Below are 23,150 nucleotides of genomic sequence, written 5' to 3' on the forward strand. Positions count from 1 at the left end.
CGCGCGCTGTTTAGGCATGTTTTGTGCCTTTGATCGTCGTCGTCATCCTTTATAAATAAAACATTTATTCATGCTTGGGTGTCGGCTGTGAATCCATTGGAGAGAAATCCCCCCCACCACTAACTGCAAACTGACATTCAGATTTGCCTCCATTTTGTTAGTAACGCCCCAACTTCCAACGATACAATCAATTCCCGAAGGACGAAATCAAGTCCCGCCCTCTCATTTCAGATGCCGTTTCACTCGGATATACGTCACAGTAGAGAAGAAAAGACAATCGCAACTTCCGTTTCATGCCGACTTTAACCCATAGATATATGTATAGAGACCCCATTCGACCGCTCCAGGCACGTAGATACGGCCGCCATCTTGGAACGGTCAACTTGTCGTCATTCACGATACTGGAGTTTTCACACAGCCGTTCTGTGCAGGATTGTGGCATCTTTCGAATATTCATTGATTACTATGGTGAATGATGTCAAGTTGACCATTAAAATATGGCGGACGGCTTACGTATAGCAGCCCATAGAATCAGTCGCTAATGAGGAATCTACGTATTTATATCTATGTTTTAACCCTTTAAAGGACAGGAACACAATACAACAATCCAAAAATACTACACAAAAAAAATCCAACAATTATCAAAATACTACACGTATATTTTTGTTCGAATGATTGATTTTATCTTTATCTACAGTTTTTGTCACATGATACTCACATTTAAATGATAAACATTTATTTAGAGGTCAGTGGCATTCTGCGCTTTCAGTGCTTTAGTCCACTATGCCATGCTTGCCATATTTGCTTATACATAACAATTGTAGGATGATGCCAGTTTTTATACAGTCTCTTGACCTAGGTTTTTGCTGGGATCCCCTTTTAATATTTTTCTTAGAAATTGGGCCTCAGAAACCATTTAAGGGTTAAACCGTTTTTCAGATTGTTCCGTCTGTCATGCACACTGTCATCTACTGTCTTTATGAATAGTTGTTCAGTGGGAAATTCAGAATGATGTTTTTCTTTAGAAGTGCCAAGGTCAAGAACAAATTAAATCCCTGTCTTAAAATAAACTGCTGGTCATAGTCACAGACTACACTTCTGTTTGATTTCTTAGACTTTAGTATTTCTCAGAGTTCATTGTTCACAGAAACTTGAAAATGATTTTATCTTCAAGAATAACATTGAATAGTGATCATTAAAGAGGATATAACTCTGAACTTGAGGTTGTTTTTTTCTATACTTTGCTAGCTTGCCCTTTTCTTATAGTACAGAAAAGCAGTTACTGAAAGCATTAATTCACAAATATTACTTTTTTGCACAAACCTTTGGGTGTTGCCTAATAAGTGGGTATGTCCCTGAACCTGTTACATTTACACACTCCTCTTCAGCTGTGGAACTATGCTATGTGATGATATAAAGTATCTGACACTATATTGTATTGGCTCTAGCCACTTAATAGAGACTACAAAAAATATCTGGAGAAGCAATATAAATATATAAAAGAAATAATCAATACTATCTATTCTAGACAGCCATCACTCATCATGACCTGCAAAAAAAAAATGCCATTTCCTGTTTTTGCAAAGCAAGTTTGAAAACAATGTAGCAAGATGAAGAAATTTAGCTTATTGCCTCCAAAATCAGTCTGCCATCTCTATCATCAGTATGACCTTTTAACAGACTGCTTGCCAAGTGTAGCCATGGGTGGACTGACAATGTGTGGGGAATTTAGCTTCATGCTGGTAAAGCAATGAGCCTGTTCCTAAATGGTGTGAAAGTCCTGAGATGCCACAGGAAGACTTCTGTATTATTTAGTGTAGTAGATGGTATTATCACTCAGCCACGGGTATCATGTAACTGTGGAAAGACTTTCAGTAGTACCTTAAATAAAATCAAAGCAGCCTGCATTATCCTCAAGCTGTGAAACCAGTTAATGCTGTTGGCCTGTCTGGTGTGTTTTTAAGGATTGGACACAGTCTTGTTTATCCCAGATTACTCAGAATAAGGAAATGATTGCACCTTGCAAGCATAAGCAAACGGATGTCCTGACCTCTTTTATCACCTCAAACTATGCTGAAGTTTTGTGTTTGATAGTCTAGGGGGTTTTGTACATCTTTTTGTATCGATTCTGTCATTGTCTATAAGTGATTAAATCTTAAATGAGGAAACAAGGATGTAGGAAGTTTTTTATTTTTTTTTGTTGACTTCGTTTTTTTTTTTTATTATTAATTTTTTGTTTTTATTTATTTAATCTTACATTTATGCTTCCATTGAGAAAGACAATACTAAGGTCTTTTTTCCCAGTAAGTTGTAAACTGAGACACTAGACATTCTCTAAAGCAAATGGCAGTGGTCTTTACTAAAACCACAAAAAGTGATTTTTTTTATGAGTAGGAAAGACTGAGGACTCCATAGGGTGCTTTTATTTGATCCACCCTCTATTCTCAGCGAGTCTGTCCTACACCCCACCCATATACTGAGATCTTGTGTGTCTTGTATAACCACTCTTTATGTCACTCTGGTTATGTCCTTCTAGTGCTAAACTGGTTTCTCATAATAAGAGATTTTGGCCCTGCTTTGCTGGTTATCTCCATCCGGTATTCAAATGAAGGTGGGGTCTAAGATTGATGATCGTTTTAGGCATAATTTGAATGACTGTTCTAACTTTCCTTTTTTTTAATAGGCAATAAAAAATAGAGATTTACTGACACCAGGGGATTTTTAAAATGGTTACCAACTCAACAGATAGCATGATACACAAATATATATATATATGAATATAGTTTGAATAGGAAGTGATTTTCAGTGTGTCTATAATTGCTGTTAATATATAACCTGTATAGCATAGTCAGATTCTGTTCTGTTCTCTCATCATTTACACACCTTCATAATGTTTGAAACACATATGATTTTCCGCCTTGGAGCAACAAAGGAGATCATTTGCATAATGTCCATATTTTCATGTGCTTTGCGGCCAATCATGATGCACAATGTTTAAATGAGCACAAGTGTGATTGAGACTTAGTTATAAAAAAAGAACGAAATTTTGTATGGCCGTAAGTTATTTCATAAAGGCTTCCAATGATTTGGATGCATTTTTGGTACTGTTTATTATGCTTTTTTTGGTCTTTTGGAGCTTAACAGCCTCTGGTCACTGTATGCCTTTTGTTGTATGGTAAAGCGCAGGATCACTGTCAGAAATAATGTGAATAAATTGGGGCCTATAAAGGACAACTTTGTACTTCATCTACCCCTAAGGTGCATATTATATGTATGCTTATGGTACTATAAGTCTTTTAGGGGTAAATAAGGTATACAAATATCCCTTTGAGTGTACTTTGAGTGACAAGTTGTTCTATTCCTAAAAGTACAGTTTTTGCGATTTTAAAGGATGTTGGATATTCTGCCTAACGTTTCTTTTTGTTAAATATGAAAAGGAGTTTTTTAAAACAAATGGTATTTCTTCCAGTTTCACAGCCAAACAAACTTCCTTTCAACATAGATCCCTTAATCCATTCATTAATTAAAAAAAAGTCACTAGCACAAACATGTTGACCAGTTGCCTCATTTTGATTAATATAATTTCCATCTTGCTCAATGAAAGGATTAAACTGATGTGATACAGAATTAACTTCTATGATTGGTCATTATGGACCTCTGTTTACAATGCCTATAACAAGTATCTCAATTCAAATAATTTTACAACTAAATTATATGAAATGTGTTTTTATTAGGCTTTCTGCCAATCAGTAATTCATATATTTTATCTTTTATATATTTGGGCTTTGCTGAAGGGCTCTTTTTCCTGCTGATACATCTTTTTTAACGTATAATCAGTCTAAATAAAGGATGTTTGACTTTACTAAAAGGATGTTGTGTTTTAATCTCATTCTTACAGAACCAATGTTGTGATGAACTATACAGAAATTGAGTCTAAAGTTCGAGAAGCCACCAACGATGACCCGTGGGGACCGTCTGGACAGTTTATGGGGGAGATCGCTAGGCAAGTGGAGGGGATTTTGATGCTTGAACTTATGTTTGTATTTGTCAGCAGTTACACATACTTCCAATATGAAGAGTCTCCTAAGCTTTTCTTATTTTTTGTTTAATTTCAGGGCTACATTCATGTACGAGCAGTTTCCAGAGGTAATGAACATGCTGTGGACTAGAATGTTGAAAGACAACAAGAAAAACTGGAGAAGAGTTTACAAGGTATGCTTTACTGATGACGGTATAGGACTGAAATGGTTTTGTTTTGCTGTGATCTGTCATGAACTTGACTGTCCTCTCTACCTCAGTCTTTATTGCTGCTGGCGTACTTGATCAGAAATGGATCTGAACGGGTTGTTACTAGTGCAAGAGAGCACCTGTATGACTTGCGTTCAATTGAGAGCTATCATCATGTAGGTGAGTGAACTGCGCAAAAGCTTTTATTATTATTCATCTGTCATATACACTGTTTGATGTCTCTTAGATACTAGGATGAATGGGCTTTGTGTTTCAGATGAGAATGGCAAGGACCAGGGTGTCAATGTGCGTCAGAAGGTGAAGGAGATGATAGAGTTTGTTCAAGATGATGACAGATTGAGAGAGGAGAGGAAGAAGGCAAAGAAAAACAGGGACAAGTATATAGGCGTGTCCTCTGACAGTATGTCGGGCTTCAGATACTGTAAGTTCCTAACTTTCTCTCTTTCTTACTTGTGTGCACACACACACACACCATTCTCGCTGTCATATTTATCAAGGTTTGCAAGTTGTTGTTTTTTTACATCACACAAAAATACATTTATCATAAGGAATATATCTAATCGGGAAACAAGTAGGTCCTCTGTCTCCTCTCCACTGTTGTTGTCCCTGGGGGGTTTGCATTGCCAGATAAGTGAACTGTACTGTAGATTTATTTTGATACCCGGCATAGCTGCGTTTTCACATGACAGCATAAATTATGTTTTCGATGTCCTTGATTGGGAAGGAAAAATGCAATGCGTTATTTGTAATGGCAATTTTAGATTTAACTGGTATCATGTTTAGTTTGACAGTCGTTTCGCTCTAAAGTTTAATGAAACTTGATATATATGTCTTTTATTGTGTTTTTTAGATGGCGGCCTGCAAATTTATTCAGTAATGTAACCACAGTCCAATCACTGTTCTTATTTATGAAATATACCCGAGAGGAAGCATCTTAGCCTGATTTTACTTCTCTTTACATTGACATCAAATTAGTGGGCGAATCTCAACCTGGGTCATATTTCACCCCACCCCTGGAAAAAAAGAAATTATATTTTGCATAACAACATTAAGCCTCTTTTTAGTACCAGTTCTTGAATTATTTTCACGACAATTAAACACACCCTTATAAACAGTATAATCAACAAAAAAGAAACTGGTATATTAATTAAATTAACTATTTATTATTACTTCATGGTAATATTTATCATCCTGCCTTTAATTTATGATAATTAAGTAATTAAATTCTAATGAGAGCCACTAACCATAACCATTAAGAATAATGAAAATTACAAACAACCTCTGAAGTAAAACATCCAACTGCATGACAGTAATTAAAATAGGTCTGAAAATGTGTTTAATTTATCAATGAGCTTCACCTTTTTTTTTCTTCGCAAAATGCATTTTTTTCCCTCTGATTCTAATAACCCAGATATGTTTTTGTGGGATTATCTCTTTTATTCCTTATATTTCCATATACGAGTTCTAAATGAAGTTTGACTGTATAATACGTGTATATCGCATAACACATTTCCTGTCCTGTTTATGCATTCTGCAGCAGAGGACAAGTTTGATTTTAGAGAGTCACGTTCCAAATGGGATGAAGACTGGGACAAAAGCAAGGGGGCTTTCCCTTTCAGTGACAAACTGGGAGAGATCAGCGATAAGATCGGAAGCACCATTGATGACACCATCAACGTGTTCCGCAGAAAAGACCGGGACGACTCGCCTGACAGATTCAGGTCAGGACCCCCAGGCCGACTCACTTTCCCCTCTCAGATTACCTGGAAACTCCTATTCTGCAAAGTCTTCTTTTGTTTTTTTGAAACACAAATAGCAGAAATGTTATAACTAATTATATGAACAAATTGTTGACAGTTGTGTCATGGACTGATTGTGTTATATCTACTTATTCTCAAAGAAAGGAAGCTTTTTGTTAGTGATCATACATAAGCTTATGCTTTATCTTCTCTGTATAGTGAAGGAGATGAGGACCGTCGGAGAACGCGAAACGGGCAGTCGGGGAAATCAGAATTTAAAGATGATGAAGAGACAGTGACAACCAAAAGCGTCCAGATCGTCCAGGCCACAGAGACCACTGCCACTCGTAAGAGAGGAGGCATTCCCTCCAAAGCGATAGACCTGGGAGCAGCTGCAAATTACACTGGCGATAAACCCTCCACCAACACAAACACAAGCCAGGTAGATGAGAGAAAAACAAGCTACAGTACCAGCACTAGTCTTTTCCTGTTTAATTAAACCTCTCTGGCATTTGGACACATCGATAATGCAACTTTAAGGAGAGATTTGTTAATAAATTGTGTGAAAAGAAATGGTAAACTTGTATTTAAAGGGGTCATATGATGCGATTTAAATTTTTCCTTTCTCTTTGAAGTGTTACAAGCTCTTGGTGCAAGTTGCAAAGACTAAAGTCTCAAATCCAAAGAGATATTCTTTATGTAGACTCTACACTGACATCTTGTGGTTGCTCTTATGAGTGTTTCAGTTTGTCCTTTCTTTGTTGGCATAGACCACATCAGCAGTGAGCCAGCCCAGTTCTGGTCTGGTGGACTTGTTCTCGGCAGATCCTGCACCTGCTCAACCAGCTTCCCAAGGTAACAATAGTAACATGCATCCTCTTTGGGTTTCTCTAAGTTAAGAATATTTTGGTGGATCTACAGTTTTGGCTGAGGAAAATATTATAGAATGTCTTTTTTTATTTAATTTATTTGATTTGTGGTTCAGCACTACCTCAACACCTGGACATGCAACAACATTTCACTTTAGAATGCTTAGGAGAAGTTATATTGACGGGTTCGTCCCTAAAGGAAGTAGGTTGCACTGTTCTGCCACCTTTCGCAACAGTAAAAATAAATCCCAAGAGTGCTTTATGTTCACAAAACATCAAGTATCGCCCAGCGGGCTTACAGAAAATACGAAGGAGTGGGACATTCATAGCAAGCAGAATGAATCTTACAATGGACTCAGACACTCCGTCAACGAAGTACTGAACTTGTCATAAAGAACACTGATGCATATTAGGAGTCATTTACATAAGGTAAACATTTCCGTCAAACTACTGTTCTGGTCAGATACTAATGAGTAGTTGTGCATGCCATAGTTGGATATACATGAAGAATGGATGAGGAGATAAGTCAAAGTAGCAGGAAACACTATGCCATTAGTTTGGCAGTATGGACGTAAAGGGAGGTGCGCACAGTGAAGTTTAGCATATGCGCTCTCCTGCACTCCTGCTGCCTGCTGAAGCATTTAGTCACCGGGGCCAGATGTCAAAGCGTTCCCTGGTGAGTGTGTAGTGCTGAGCAGATGCGTAGATCTCTCTCCTCGCTGTCTTGCTCCCTCCACCACCAGCCAAACAGCTGCATCTGTCCTCCTCCACATAACTCCAGCCACAGGCTGCTGGAATGTAACGTGACCGGAGTGTGTGTGCCCCTCACAGACTCCAACAGATGTTCCTTATTCTGTGTTCTCCATTTTTGTCTTTTCCTTAGGATATTAGTAGGGGATTGATAGGTTTCACAAATCTAGAATGTCATAATTGAATCTCTCTCTTTCGTTCTAGGTTCAGGCTCTGACCTGATTGGAGGTTTTGCTGATTTCTCTTCTCCTGCAGCTGCATCCAGTCTTCCATCATCAGCTGGTATGTTTATATAACCTCTGAACACACCATCAGGTCAAAAATACAACCTGAAATTCTTGATTATTTTTACTTCTACTTACAACAACATATACATCTGTTCAAAAATTTGGGGTGAGTTTTTTTTTTTTAAATACATTTTTACCAGGGACATTAAATTTATCAAAAGTGTCAGTAAAGACATTTACATTTTTACAAAAGATTTCGATTTTAAATAAACATTGTTTTTTTTAAACGTTTTTATTTATCAAAGAAAAAATGCATTACGGTTTCCACAAAATTATTAAGCAGTTTTCAACATTCATAATAAGAAATGTCTCTTGAGCACCAAATCAGCATATTAGAATGAAGACTGGAGACACTGAAGACTGGAATAATGGCTGCAGAAAATTCAACTTTGCAGGAATAAGGTACAGGAATAAGTTAGATTTAAAATGTATTTAAATAGAAAAGTTATTTAAAATTTTAAACAAGTATTTTAAATAAATTATAAAACTTCTCAATATTAGTCTATTTTTGATCAATCATTGTTGAGCAAAAGAGACTTACCTGCCCCAAAATTTTGAACAATAGTGTGTTTTCTAATTGACTCACCAATTAATTGGTTTTAAGAAAACCCTATATAATTGGGTGGGTTTTGTGTTATATGACCCCAGTCAGGTGTTTCTCAAGGCAGTTTAAATAAGACGTTCAAAAACAGCTGAATGTAGTGCAGTTGAATGGAACAGAGCACTAGGGTCTCATGACACACTTTTAAACTTAAGATAAAAAAAAAGCAATGTCCAAAGATGTCTGTCTGAATGTAGCAGCATGGGAAGAATTTAAACACACAATTACTCTGAGAAGGTTTTACCGTGCAATCTGTCTTAACAGTTAGAACTGCCAATATTTAAAGCACCACCACAAAATAATATTAGAAGTAGTAACCAGAAAATCTAGATACATTTGTTGAAGTTAGTAATCGATTAGTTGACCATCACTACCCTATTATTATCCCTAATATACTGTAAGTTATGTTCTTTAAAAGATATGCAACTCCAAGAGAAACTAATAAAGCCTTGCTTGCTTTTGCCAAAAGACTCTGTATTTTTTTTCTTCTTCTAATTAAACTCACATGTTAAAATAAAAGCCTTAAGGGAGTGCAACTTGAAAGACACAAAGTGATGATATGTGTGTTTTTATATGGATATTTAAATATAGTTCTGGGAATATAACAGAAGGCTGTTTGTTTTTTCTGCTGGACCGGAGTTTGCCATCCTCAGCTGCCTGTTTATGAAATACTCCAAGCAGAAAGCTCTTAAATAGTGAAAGGAGGGGGCTGCCATATGGTGGGCTGCTGTGCTAAAAGCTAATGAGCACAGACACATTTCAGCTCTTGTTGGGTGTGACATGTCACCCTCTGCATTTTTGGGACTGAGCTGAAGTGACGGAGAGTCTGTGATTCTTTTTGATGTTCATGCATCTTCAGTGCCCTAATAGTTTCATTACTGGTTCTCTTGCATTTCTTTAGTTTGTTGTATTGCTCATTTACATGCAGATGCACATCTTCTGCTGGATGATAAAGCCTAACATGAAGCCAGATTGTGGAATTTGTGCAGTAAAAGCACAAATATGTCTTTTGATCAAAAAGCTTCGTAACTATTACAACTTCCGTCTATGTTTACTGTGCTCTCTATAATGTTTGTGCTTCTCTGTGTTTCAATTCATCAGAAGCTTTTGTGTTTTCTCAGCCCCAGCGTCTAGTGGGAATGGAGACTTTGGTGATTGGAACGCTTTTCCTGCAGCCCAGACAGCCGTCCCTGCAGCTCAGCCTGTTAACCCTGCAGGAATAGACCTTTTCTCAGGTCTGCAGGCGGCCCCTGCCCCTGCATCCACAGCACCCTCATCCGACTTCTTTGACCTAATGGGCTCCACTCAGACCACTAACTTCAGCACCTCCCAAAGCATGAACTTCTCCATGACCACCTCTCAGACCATTGGCATGCCAACGTCCAAATCACAGGTGCCTACTGCCTTTGAGAATTTTCTAACTATATATTTTTGAGGAATGAGTACTTGATATCTTCTATAATCATGTTTTTTAGATCAAGGCACCTTGAAATGCTTTGAAGAGCCCAGTTTTCTTTGTATGTTCTCATCCTTAATTTTATTAAATGAATTTTTACGCCCTTGCATTAAGGATGGGCCATCAGTATTTTTGATTCATTTTCTGAGGAGAGAAATATGATTTCCTTTTTTGAAAAAAATGAATAGTTAATAATTTAATAATAATAAACAGTAAACATTTATAATCTAAAAAAAAATCTTTCAAATAAATGCTGTTCTTTTGAACTTTATTTATCAAAGAATCCTAAAAAATCATGGCTTTCCACAAAAATATTAAGCAGCACAGCTGTTTTCAGCATTGATAAGTAATAATAATAATAATAATAATACATTTTTCTTGTCCAGCAAATCAGCATATTAGAAGGATTTCTGAAGCATCATGTGACACTGAAGACTGGAGTAATGACTGCTGAAAATTCAGCATTTCCATCACAGGAATAAATTACATTTATTCATTTAGAGACTTGTATAAAAAAAAACAAAGCTAAACTTGTGCACAAAAATAACAAATAAAAGCCACAAAACATTTGATTATGAAAGATTTTGATTGTGCCGTTGTATATAGTGTAACTTGCAAACGAGTGCCTATGCATTTCATTAGGTGTTGCACCTATCATAGACTTTTGTGCATTGCCGTCCCTCAACATTGTTTACAGCACAATAAAAGAATAAAGATGAAACCAAGTGATGTAGAGTTGCACATAGATAATGTGGTTTTCATTCAGATCCCCCATCTGTGGAGTACTAAATGCAGCTCATCTAAGTGGAACTGCACACTAAACACTATTTACGCAAGAAAAGACTATTCTGGCTGAGGTTCAGAGCCAGCGGTTTAGAGAGCAGGCAACATGAAAGTGAAACGATCGAGGGTTAACACGCAGCATCGGCACAATTTTCCACCCACCCCCTCCTCATTACCCATCAACCCCAGTCCCCCTGGGACGCCCATCACAGAGAATGGCAGAATGAGGAGGAACAAGTTTAAGTCAGAAAACCATTAAATTGAAACAAAAGCCTTGCACAAAGATAATATTTGCATGCTAAAAGCCTGACCTACTTTAAAATGGCAAGTTTTGTTTGGCTAAAGAAAAAAGCAGCCCCCCGATGGTATAATTAGAGGGACTTGAGATGCATTTTTACATGCTGAAATAATTTTAGGAGAAGACAATGCCTTTCAACCAACATTTCTGTCTTGTTTAACTCAAGAGTCTTGATAACCCTGAAAGACCACAGTGTAATGTTCTGGAGTATTAATAGTGCCTTTCATCTTCTCTGACTTGTGTCATTCTGCCATTGGCAAACATTCATGGTCATTGGGGAATTTTAATTATCATGCTTGAACTGCAGCAGAGCAGTATCATCTTAGCAAAATCAGAGAAAACATTGTGTTTGATCGTATGGATACTATCATATATGGTTTGTTCTAAAACTGATTTGATTTTCTTTGTCTTTGCAGCCACTTCAGTCAATGGGGAGCCCACTGATGCCCCAGCAACCGATGACCCAGAAGCCCAATCCCAAAGCCTCTTTGCCTTCCACCTGGTCCAACTCTAATGTAGACATAAGCCTGGACTACCTTGGCCCTGGCATGCATCCACCCAAACCTTCTCAGCCCACACTCAGCATGATGCAGCAAGGTAAGCAAAGATACCGATGTCTGCAACAAGATAGAATCTGGAGTTAAGAAAATTAATGAGCTCAAAAGAATTCAAACAATTAGTCTATTTGAGGAGTGGAGAAAATTAGTAACTATTCTAACAAAAAAAATATAACAAATGAAAATATAAATGTATAGAGGTGTAATACTATTATAACATAAAAGTACAATAGTAAGTGCAAACTAGATTCTGATACAAAAACATGACATTGTTCTCATGACACTTTGTGAATACTGTTTCTTTTTTAAAGGGTGCTATATAACGCTTAAAAGCATAAAGCTATATCCATGTTTATGAAATTTGACTAAAATCAAGACTATTACTATTAGAGTTTAAAACCCTCTTTTTGTGTTTTTATATTGTCATATTTTTCCAAATAAGTAATAAAAACAGTTACACTACTGTTCAAAAGTTTGGGGTCTGTAAGTTTAAAAAAAAAAAAATTTTTATTCAAATATTAAGCAGCATATCTGTTAACAAAGCGGTATAGCAGTTTTTATCGTTGTTAATAATAAATGTTTTTTGAATAGTGTAATAGATTAATATTAAGAATATTTGTAAAATGACTGTTCTTACTGTATTTCTGATCAAATAAATGCACCTTAAAACATTTTTACAAATCTTACTGACCACAAACTTTTTAACTATAGTGTATAAAAAAACATGTAACACATTTAATCAGTTTTACATTTTATATGACAAAATAATTCAACATCAAAAACTATAGAAAACTATAGATTTTGATTATTTTAATAAATTGGCAGCCTTTATTTCCCCCCCCCCCTTCTCTATTTATCCTGCAATAGGAGTTCAGACTCCTGTGAATATGATGACTCAGGGCTTTGCTGGAATGAACCTGGGCATGCAGTCTGCTCCTACAATGGTCAGACCGCCCACCAACACCATGATGGGAGGAATGAACATGGGCATGCAGCCTGGCATGACAGGTAACACCATGCCCATGCCAACCATGGGAGGGATGCCAGTCAATCAGGGCATGATGGGAATGAATATGAACATGGGAATGTCCACAGCTCAAATGGGGATGCCAGGAGGCATGGGCATGGGTACGGGAATGCCGGTCATGGGCATGAACCCTGCCATGGGACAGCCTAAACAAGATGCCTTTGCAGATTTTGCCAACTTTGGGAAATGAACTGCAGAGTATTAAGTGAGCAGTCCTTCTTTAGATGTGACCATGAAGAACCTATGAAGAGCTAGAAGACAAAGACTACTTGAAAGATGTCAAATAAAGCCACGCAGGAAATGTCTGTTTAAATGATGCTCATGTACAACTGGATGATTATATTCTTTTCAATGTTCTTCTGATCAGCTGTACCAAGGAGCCCTATCGAGGGTGGCTGGTTTGTGCTCAGAATCATTTCAGTCATTGCACACGCACGTCCTACGTTTCCATTGTGTCGGGATATCACTTTAAGCAATGTGATGATCGTGAATGACTCCGGTTGACTTTCTCCTGTCACGTAACTTCTTAATTTAACCCAGGAAGTATTGGGTTCCTAATACTGTAGAAAAATCCTAACGATCAATTCTGGCCTTTCCTCTACTCTGCCTTAAGATGATAACCTGTAAATATTTTTGCGAGCAGACAATAAGTTATTGAGTTACAAGATTAATTAATTATGATGGTGAGGATTTTTGTATGGAGTAAAGTTTGTGATCACTTGCCATTTTTGTATTAGATTTTTATTCAAATCACCATTTTCTGAAGAGAAATGAAGTACTCAAACATCAAGATGATTGAATGACGATTCCAAATCAAAACCTTTGTGGCCTTAAATAGTTAAAGTCTACTTTTTCAATGAAAATCTGATCTACTTTGCATCTTTATGAAAATGTAAAATCTGTCCTTAAAACACATGGTGCCTGTCAGTCTCTTGCCTTTTTTTTCTAAAAAAAACAAACTCTTAGGACGATATGAAAAGTACAGTATTTATTAAAGGTACTGTTAAAGAAGATATATATCTAGTTGAGTACACAAGTGCACATTTTTTTATGTTTTTGCATGGATATAAGGAAGAGTTTGGGTGACTAAAAGGATTTTATGTATAATTGAACCTGATACGGGTTCGTATTTTTATGCAGTTCTGCTTATGCTGAGTGTAAGTTGAGGCTGTGTGTTTGTAAAGCCTGGTAGCAAACAGTTGGATGCTGTATCCAGAGGACCATCACTGTATTGTCAAGATCATCTGTTTTTGTCCACAGTGTCCACTTAAGTTAACTAAGCCCCTCTCTTCCAATCTGAGGCTTTTTACAAGCAAAATGACCAAATTCTTCCTTGTTTCTTTTTTTCTGAAGGGTTGGTTTAGGTTTTTGTAGTCAGATTTGTTGGGTTCTGTGGGATCTCAATTATTGAGTTGTTAGGGGTTAGGGAGTGTTAAAGGAAACACTATATGTTTATGCAAATCTACAGCAAGCAACAAAAAGCTAAATCTTCCACTGAGAATGTTTAATGTTTTCAGTTTCATACAATGACTTGATTGTACTTCTGATCTTTAATGAATGACAATAAAGATTTGATTTCCATTTTCATTGTGAAGCTTGTTGTTTTTATCTCCTCTAATCAATCTCATGTCTTAAAAATAGTCTGTTCTTAGAACCCTCTTAGGACCTGACTCCAAACGTTAACTTTGCATGCTTTAATATGATGAAAGCAGCACAGCCACATGTCCCATTTTCACTGGATCCTTTGCCAGTGAACTTTTTAATTGGCATAAAATTAATAAGTCATTTTGAGAAACTTGAGCTTAATACAGGAAAAGGAAACTGGCCACAGTTCTGGTGTTTATTTTGTATCTTTTACACGCGCGCACACACTATCACACATATATATATATGTTCAGTACATGATGCTATACACTATCATGTACTTCAGAGTAGTCACTATGTCCATCTGTACACGTGTTCCCCAAGCTGGAGCCAAATGGTGATTTTACGAATATGCAACAAAATGTAGAACCTTTCCTCATAAATAAATAGTGGTAAAGATGCTAAGAGTTTTTATGAATAGGTAAAGCTGTGAAAGACAATTTACATTTCTAGTTTTCTAGTAAGTAGTCTATACTATTTTGCTGGAAAAAGAAACTATTTCTTTACTAGGTTAGGATTCTTTGTTTGACTCATTCTTTACTAGGTTCAGTCATTTTTGAAGGTGAATACAACTAGAGCAATTTGACCAGCAATTACCGTTTAAAGCATAAATATCTGTAACCATGATAGAACACCTTCAAACAACAATAGGAGGAATGATTCAAGTATTGTATATGGACACGTGACGAAGTAAATCACATTGGAAGACTAAGATTTTTTAAAAAGTTAAAAGTTTTTCATATTTCATGAGGAGAGTAATGTGTATATGGCTAATATATGCAGTGAGGGAAAAATAACACTCAAACATGTCAAGACAAAAAGCCTTGAGCACTACATGCAATTTCCAACAGCTCAAATAACCCATTTATACTGTTTTTTTTTTTTAATCCACGGAGACCCAACTGCATTTTTTTTTTTACACTAAAAGAGGTAAATGTCTAAATAGAAAATACTGTTTGACATGAAAATAAGAGTGTGTATTGGCTGGCAGTTTTAGTGGGGTTGACAGATTGACTTTCATTTTAACAGAACAGTGAAGTGAATATCAGCAAAGCTGTCTTAAATATATTGCCATTTCCCCTCTGATAATTTGTTAAAATACAACAAAATTAGACTCGATGTGCAATGTTAATGCTTACAGTGTATCAGTGTCTTACTTCCCCCTAGTGGTCATTCAAAGCAAACACAAACAGCGTGCGTTGAGTATGTGACCTTCACTCATAAACAACAACCAACCACAATTAATAAGAGTTCATTTTACTCAGCTTTTAACATATTATTTTCATCTGTTGATATACATATCAATATGATACACTCATTTTACAAAACATTTCTGGGTGATCTCCATAAAAAGTAAACAAAACACATATTTCATCTGGCTAGTCTTTAGTCCTGCTGTATGTTCACAAGAAGAACGTTTTCTCCTCGTATAAAAAGCTGATTGACATGACGTGTGTGCACTCTTCCATACTCCACTTTAGGCTTGGTTTCAGACTTTTGTGTCGCTTTTAATGTGGTCTTGTCTTTCTCAGAGTGTTCAGATCTCTCCTGGGTATGTTTGGGGTCGGTTCTCCTGGTTTGGTCTGTGAGATGAGATGAACTACTGTGTAGCTCTGACTTCATCCCAAACGCGCTGAGAGCCACGGTCTCTTGAACTTTTAATTTTTCAAATAGCTGTAATAGAAAATTAATTGAAAGAGATTTATAAAGCAATATAATTACATTGAAGAGTATTAAAAAATGCCAGCAAAAATATGATTTAAAAATTCTTCAGTGTAAAGCACAGTGTAAAAAAAAAAATAAAAAAGCTAATTTTTCTATTTAATATTTTTTAAATCAATTTTAGTTGTGATTAAGGATTAATTACTACTAGAATATTCAGATATATATTCAAATGATTCACCCTGGTGACAGTAAGTGCTTTCTCATGATAAAGAGCTTGTCCCAGAAGTGGCTCCCTGTATGTTTCATCCACATCCACCATTGCCTGGCACCAAACGGATCAGCAGAATAAAAAAGACAAATATTAATATTTAATAATGATTATTATTAATGATAATAAATGTAAAGGTGATTTAATACTTGCCAGGTTCCAAAACTTATCAAATGCCACCACAAAGCCAGAACACACTCCTCGGAGCCCTTTAAAGGTCCGGATGTGAACTTTGACTCTGATTTTCTCCTGAACACATCTGTTCAGCTCTCCTAATGGACTGCCTGTGTGCACTGGGGGGGAAAAAGATACAGAGCCTAGTGAGCAAACTAGATTTTTTTTTTTTTTGTGATTAAACAGTTCAGTGTTTACTATCGTCTTGTGACCTAGACAGCAAAGGCAGAAACATACGTGGCATTCTGGTAAGCACATTTTTGGCCGCTTTTCGCTGTCGAGGCGGTCGCTTGACTCCGCTTCCCTCTCCCTCCTCCTCAACCGGGTTGTTTACCATGAGTCTCTTCAGCCTTTCTATCCTCTCTGGGTCTGCTTTACCCTTCTGTGCTTTTCGGAGTCTTTTCTCCACGTTTTCGGGTTTCGCTCGGCCTCGACCACCTTTCATGAAGCTCTCATATTCCGCGATGTTATTAAAGCACTTGATATTGGGGTAAGGCAATGGCACTTGTGGGGAATACAGAGCGAGCAGAGGGTCAAACTTATCCGAGCTGATGTCCAGCTTAGTTTCGATATCATCTTCGTCAGTTTCTAGTTTTTGTCTGCGGGTCTCGGTGGTGGTTTGCTGGTCAGATGTTTGGGAAGGTCCTGAAAGGCGCTCATTTTCTGACTCTCTCTCACCCTCCTCCATTTTTGAATGAGCCGCAGACTGCGGAGAATCATGGGTAACTTATCAGTGTGAAGCCACCGATGAAAATGTTTCCTGTCAAAGTCACTAGTACAATATAAAATATGCCAGTTTACTAATAGGAAGTCTTAAAAAAGACTTTTACTATTTGTAATTATACTATTTTTATATATACTTAAAACTAAAACCATTAAAAATGTTACTTGAAATAAAAAACGTTAACTGAAAAGTTTCTTTTAATTAAACGTATTTTACTTCAGCTAGTTTCCAAGTCAAATTTAATTTAACGGTGTATTAAAATAACTAAAACGAAAACTGAAAATATAATTAATAAAAACTATTTAGATATGTTAAAAAACAACAATAAAATGTCAAAAATGCGCAACAGTATTACTACAGCTTTGACTAAAATTATAAAAAATAAAAACTAATTAAAATATTAGTAAAATCTATATTATCTCAGTTTTACTAAATTAACACTGATTTGTAAGTAACTATTTATATGACCCCCCCACTCCTGTTTTTCTGTTTTTATTAGGGAGGTGTATTATCCTCATCAATTATTTTTCACAATGTTCTATTCAATAAGCAGATTGCTAAAGACTTAAATTTTAATTAAGTAACAATAATGATGATGGTTATTAAGATGATAACAATGATATTATTATTATTTATAAATAATATTATTATTGAATTAAGTATTATTATTTTGTGTATTTTAAATTTTTTACTATTATTTTTAATTCTACTTATCTAAATCTTATTTCTATTTTCTTGGCTATGTATGTGTGTGCTCAGAGCAGATTGGAAACCACTTGTGTGTTTGTGGATACTTTTGTTACCGCTTCCGCATTCGTTCTCCTCCTCGTCAATAGGTGGCAGCGCACACTCGCACATACAAACGGAACGTACTACACGTAGAAGCGTGTGTTCGTAATGTATTGTTCTAAAAGAAAACATTGCCGTATCGTGTAAATGTAGTTTTTTTTTTTTACATATTAGAGAATAAATATACCAGATGCTAGAAGGATATGTGGCGCTGCTTTCGATTTATAGTACAGTGCTCCGGTGAAAGGTTGGTGTAATAACCTATACTAGAAATATGCTGTGTGAAGAATACCAGAAGATGAGAAATCCGTTTGTATTGCTTCAAGATTTAATAAGCATATGAATTTACTGGAATCGTGAATAACTGTCGATGTCAAGAGAATGTCAGTGGACATAAACATGTTGGTGCTACAAAAGATCTGATGTTACAGTGGACCTGGGGACTTTGTCAGCACTCTGGACATTTCTGTAAGAAACATATCTTAACAAAAAGTACATTCTAATATTATAAATTATATTTATGATATATTATGATGATATACACACTGCATAAACTATATATTAACAGTATACCACGGCTCTATTTTTACTAGGTTGTCAGTGGAAATGGAGTTTCCAGGACATAGTCAGCAACTCTTGGCCAGCCTGCGCTCTCAGCGTCTACAAGGTTTCCTATGTGACTGCACTGTGCAGGTCGGCCCGACTCGTTTCGGAGCCCACCGTGCCGTGTTGGCCTCTTTCTCCCCTTTCTTCCATATGTTTTACTCCGATCAGTCAATGGGGAATACCAGCACAATCAATGGAGGGCCACAGAGAGACACAGTCACTATTAATGGAGATATCGTGACCCCACAAGCCTTTGGGCTCCTCCTTGACTTTATGTACGAAGGGGTTCTGCGATTAGCAGCCCACCCCCCTCCAGAGGACGTGCTCGCCGCAGCCAGCTTCCTACATATGAATGACGTGGTGCGAGTGTGTAAGAGAAGACTGCAGGGTCGAGGATTGGCTGAGGCGGATAGTACAAGAGTAGAAGTTGGAGCAAACGAGTCAGCTAAACCTGGAGAACTTGATGGCTTGAGTGGAGAAGACGTACCTGGTGCAGAAACAGAAAGAGATGGAGCAGTAAGACATTGTCCACAGTCAAGTCAACAAATGTCTCTTTATATCGATACCAAGACTGAAACACAAGCAGGGATGGCTAATCTCCTCACGCACAGTGCGGAGAGTTCAGAAATGGCTGACACGACCCAACCAGGAATGGACTCGCAACCAGCCATTAGTAATTCTTGTTCGGGTCCATCCACATATCGTTCTTCACCTAGACCTGACAAAACAAGAATATCGGCACGGTCTGCTAGCCTAGAGTCGGCACTTTCAAGTCCATGTAGTACGACAGAACTAATTCAGACAGAGACGCAACCTGTTGTAGCTACTGCCGTGGCTCTGAGCAGTGTGGACAATGCTAGTGCTGCTCAAGAACGTGAATCTAGAGTTTTTATGCAGGCTCAAACACTGAAACCCCAATTCCGGAATAGAAGTGCTGGAAATCCAGGGTCTTCACAACACATTCAGAGCCAGAATGAAAGGAGACATGAGAACACTTTGCCCAATGCAAGAAACATGCAAAGTAAGCGTACCAAAACTCTTTCGCAAACATCAAGGGAAGAAAATGAAGATCGCTTTGAAGTGAAATTGGAGGCCATTGTGATTTCTGATGAAGAGTCTGATGATGTAGATGAGACAGTGGTAATGGATGACGGCCCAAGTAGAAATGCAGATTTAGATCATGGGGATGATTTTGATGACAGTAATCATGATGTCGAGGAGCTGACTGATACTCAATTTATTCCTGCACACCCATTAATTCATCTGCCACATCAAGAACCCCTTTCTTTCCCTTCCTCACCGCAAGGTCCTAATCCTTCTACAGCAGAAACCACCAGCTTTTCATCATCTCTTTTTCCAGCCAATTCCCAGCCGGAGCAGCAGGCCATGTACCTTGAGGATTTTCATGACTCGCTTGGGAGTTACGTAGAGGACGTGCCTACTTGTAACACTTGCGGAAAGACGTTTTCCTGTGCTTACACCCTGAGGAGACACGCCATTGTGCACACTAGGGAGCGACCTTATGAGTGCAGCTACTGTTTCCGCAGTTACACGCAGTCTGGAGACTTGTACAGGCACATCAGAAAGACACATGATCACGGCTTACCAGTCAAACGCAGCAGAGTCGAGTCAGACCCCCCTCCTCATCCTCCCCAGACCTAGCCATCATTTGTGGCTCAATCCTTTTAACAGGTCCTTCAGAAACTTGTATGAAGTACTGCTGAAGGCTTTTGAAAATGGCACAAAATCATGAATTGCCACGTCTATACTTTTGTGGCAAATGCTTTGAAAGGGAATCTTTCTGCCATGCCATTTACAAACACAACCAATGTAACTGAAAAAAGTTTTTTTTTTGGTGGTAATTCAATATTGTTGAGATTTGTACTGTTACACAAACTGGTTTTAAAATTCACTGCTAAAAGTATTTTGTTTTTATATAAAGATTGGCAGAGTAAGTAAATTTGAATGTCTCTTATGGAATATTGTAGCTGTTATACCAAGAAATGAGCATTGAGATCCATTAGAGCAGATAAATGACTATATCACCACAAGGAAGAGTTTTGCTGTGTATGTGTTTTGTGCAGTTTTGTGAGTCTGAAAGATGGTAAGACTTTAAAATAGGTGCTATGAATTAAGTCAGCTTTCAGTGCTTTTGAGAACGGTCCATTTATTTGTTGTAAAATGTTTAGAGAACTTAAACACTACTTTCCAAAAGTTTGGGGTCAGTAAGATTTTTTTATTATTATTAAATTACTATTTTTATTCAGCAAGGACACAATAAGTTGATTAAAAGTAACAGGAGACATTTATAATTTAAAGATTTCTGTGTCAAATAAATGCTTTATTCTTCAAAGAATTCTGAAAAACGTATCATGGTTTCAATAATATTAGAGAGCACAGCTGTTTTCAACATTTATGATAATAGTTTATTGAGCAAATCAGCATATTAAAGCTAGTTTAACATGCTGATATTAGGATGATTTCTGAAGAATCGTGTGAAACTGAAGGCTGGAGTAATAATGGCTGCTGAAAATTCAGCTTTTGCCATCACAGAAATAATTACATTTTAAAATATATTCAAATAAACCGTTATTGTACATTTCGATAATAATACACAATATTTCTGTTTTACTGTATTTTTGATCAAATAAATGCAGCCTTTGTGAGCATAAGAGACTTCTTTCAAAAATATACAAACCCCAAACGTTTGAAAGGTAATGTACATCAGATCAAAACCTACCAGTTACTGTTAAATAATGGCCAAATGTCTAAATTAAAAGTCTGCACAAGGTAAAACAATAAAACAAGACTTTTAATAGTTAGTAATGTTGCACTGTGATATTCTTCAACATATGTTTGGTAAAATGGTGGTTAATACCACAACACAGTAAGTTACTTATTCTGTCTTCCAACAAAGATTCATTTTCACATTTGTTTAACTGTAACAATGTACTCCACAATAAAACAATGTCCATTATCAGTCGTCCACTGGTCCATGCATCTGCAGAAAGAGGTATTGATTTAGAAGTTAATTAATGCTAAGTGAATTGAGACAGATGTTTTTTAGAGCACATGATTCTAATGTGATTAATAGTCATCAAAAGGTACTCACTGCCTCTGCTAGCTCAGGCCATGCCATCGCCATCACAACTCCATCATCAGATGTGGGAGGAGTCTCCAAATTCCAGTATGTGAAATGATGGAACACCGAAGAAACATTCACTACTCTGTCCTAAAAACAAATGACAGAAAAAAAAGTTTAAGAACTAGTGTTTTAAAAAGCATTATCTGTTATTTAGAAATTCATGATATCAGTGAATTCAAAAGTAAGGCACAGTGCAGGTACCTCTTGATCAGATGCAGGCTTCTGGACCTCTTTTAGCACTAGCCCCGTGTATCCTTGTGGGCAATGCAATTCCTGACCCTTCAGCCCCCGACCTCTGAATGACACTGTCGTTTCTGCACAACACAATGTTATGTTTATCGGGTGGAGCGCTTCAACTCGTTTCATTCTCGAGGTGTGTACTTGTTTGACTAACCGTGTTTGCGTTCCTTCACAGTGGGATTAAAGAACTTGAAAACTTCAGCAGGTCCGTTATGCTCTATTTCACAAGGTAACAAGTGGATCTGTGGTTTGTCAGCTTGCTTGAGGGAATCAAGCCGGATAGCTGTCACGCAACTGTTCGCTGACATCTAGTGAAACAAAATGTGTAAAGCACATTTGACAATTACTAACAGTGTCATTTCATTCATATATTTGACCCTGGACCACAAAAGCAGTCATAAGTAGCACTGGTATATTTGTAGCAATAACCAACAATATTGGTCAAAATGATCGATTTTTATTTTATGCCAAAAATCATTAGGATATTAGGTAAAGATCATGTTCCATGAAGATATTTTGTAAATTTCCTACCATAAATATATCAAAACCTAATTTCTGATTAGAAATATGCATTGCTAAGAACTTCTTTTGGACAATATTAAAGGCGATTTTCTCAATATTTTGATTTTTTTTGCACCTTCAGATTCCAGATTTTCAAATAGTTGTATCTCGGCCAAATAATGTCTTTAACCATACATCAATGGAAAGCTTATTTCAGTTTTCAGGCGTTGTATAAATCTCAATTTAAAAAAAAATAGGCCCTTATGACTGGTTTTGTGGTCCAGGGAAACCAGGGCACAACTTTCCACTGACTTAGTGCCTCGCTATAGGGTTGCCATTAATATTTTAACTCTTTTTTTAAAGTAAAAAATTACAAAATGACATTACATTAAATGGCAGTGTAAGGCAGATTATCTATTAAAACATTAATGTATACAATTTTATTATTAATAGAACAGTTGTCAAGTGAAGTTGAATTAAAGACGTGTCTTCTACAATAAACTGTACACTTTTTCCAGTTGATATAAGGATCGCAGAAAAAGCAGTTTATATCAATGTTATCAGAACTGAACCTCTGTAAACTTGTAAAAGAGTACGGTAAAGCGGAGATGTAATTTTCTAACAGATATCTTACCTTGCTTGTTTTCGGTTCTGTTTATAAAGTGTCACGTGGGACAGCTGCGTTTACTGTGATTGGGCGCTCTGTATTTCTTCGCTACCACGCGGATGTTTTTCGCGGTAAAATCCAAAGCATTCTGCCATCTACCGTTCGCTGGTGT

The 23,150-nt window shown here is 36.9% G+C and overlaps 4 protein-coding genes across 5 annotated transcripts in view; 2 read left to right on the forward strand and 2 right to left on the reverse strand.

Moving 5' to 3' along the window:
• The window catches only part of clint1a (clathrin interactor 1a), a 15,725-nt gene extending 1,523 nt beyond the window's left edge, over nucleotides 1-14,202 (forward strand). The window contains exons 2-12 of the mRNA XM_016552385.1: nucleotides 3,899-4,003; nucleotides 4,116-4,212; nucleotides 4,299-4,407; nucleotides 4,505-4,669; nucleotides 5,786-5,969; nucleotides 6,207-6,429; nucleotides 6,758-6,842; nucleotides 7,811-7,888; nucleotides 9,616-9,887; nucleotides 11,448-11,628; nucleotides 12,456-14,202. Coding sequence (XP_016407871.1) covers nucleotides 3,899-4,003; nucleotides 4,116-4,212; nucleotides 4,299-4,407; nucleotides 4,505-4,669; nucleotides 5,786-5,969; nucleotides 6,207-6,429; nucleotides 6,758-6,842; nucleotides 7,811-7,888; nucleotides 9,616-9,887; nucleotides 11,448-11,628; nucleotides 12,456-12,805 — 1,849 coding nt within the window. The 3' untranslated portion in view covers nucleotides 12,806-14,202. The remainder of the gene's footprint in view (nucleotides 1-3,898; nucleotides 4,004-4,115; nucleotides 4,213-4,298; nucleotides 4,408-4,504; nucleotides 4,670-5,785; nucleotides 5,970-6,206; nucleotides 6,430-6,757; nucleotides 6,843-7,810; nucleotides 7,889-9,615; nucleotides 9,888-11,447; nucleotides 11,629-12,455) is intronic.
• A 1,004-nt stretch (nucleotides 14,203-15,206) lies between these two features.
• On the reverse strand, nucleotides 15,207-17,094 carry lsm11 (LSM11, U7 small nuclear RNA associated). Its single transcript, XM_016552524.1, has 4 exons — nucleotides 16,604-17,094; nucleotides 16,346-16,485; nucleotides 16,163-16,246; nucleotides 15,207-15,933 (listed from the first exon to the last, which is right to left on the reverse strand). The coding sequence occupies exons 1-4, from the start codon at nucleotides 17,052-17,054 to the stop codon at nucleotides 15,646-15,648; spliced, it is 963 nt and encodes a 320-aa protein (XP_016408010.1). The 5' UTR covers nucleotides 17,055-17,094; the 3' UTR covers nucleotides 15,207-15,645.
• Nucleotides 17,095-18,092: 998 nt separating this feature from the next.
• Nucleotides 18,093-20,750, forward strand: zbtb3 (zinc finger and BTB domain containing 3). The gene is made up of 2 exons (XM_016552525.1): nucleotides 18,093-18,347; nucleotides 18,473-20,750. Exon 2 carries the CDS (start codon nucleotides 18,486-18,488, stop codon nucleotides 20,145-20,147), a length of 1,662 nt encoding a protein of 553 aa, XP_016408011.1. The 5' UTR covers nucleotides 18,093-18,347; nucleotides 18,473-18,485; the 3' UTR covers nucleotides 20,148-20,750.
• A 529-nt stretch (nucleotides 20,751-21,279) lies between these two features.
• On the reverse strand, nucleotides 21,280-23,093 carry LOC107740101 (ribonuclease H2 subunit C-like). 2 transcript variants are annotated; one of them, XM_016552396.1, is made up of 5 exons: nucleotides 23,006-23,093; nucleotides 22,025-22,178; nucleotides 21,832-21,944; nucleotides 21,598-21,717; nucleotides 21,280-21,486 (listed from the first exon to the last, which is right to left on the reverse strand). In XM_016552396.1, the coding sequence occupies exons 2-5, from the start codon at nucleotides 22,176-22,178 to the stop codon at nucleotides 21,463-21,465; spliced, it is 411 nt and encodes a 136-aa protein (XP_016407882.1). In that variant the 5' UTR covers nucleotides 23,006-23,093; the 3' UTR covers nucleotides 21,280-21,462. The 2 variants fall into 2 exon arrangements, with proteins under 2 accessions (XP_016407882.1, XP_016407884.1); XM_016552398.1 differs by lacking the exon at nucleotides 23,006-23,093 and adding an exon at nucleotides 22,944-22,986.
• Nucleotides 23,094-23,150: the final 57 nt, after the last annotated feature.

Source organism: Sinocyclocheilus rhinocerous, unplaced genomic scaffold (genome assembly GCF_001515625.1).
Source record: "Sinocyclocheilus rhinocerous isolate Xijiao unplaced genomic scaffold, SAMN03320098_v1.1 scaffold584, whole genome shotgun sequence".
Classification (NCBI taxonomy): domain Eukaryota; kingdom Metazoa; phylum Chordata; class Actinopteri; order Cypriniformes; family Cyprinidae; genus Sinocyclocheilus; species Sinocyclocheilus rhinocerous.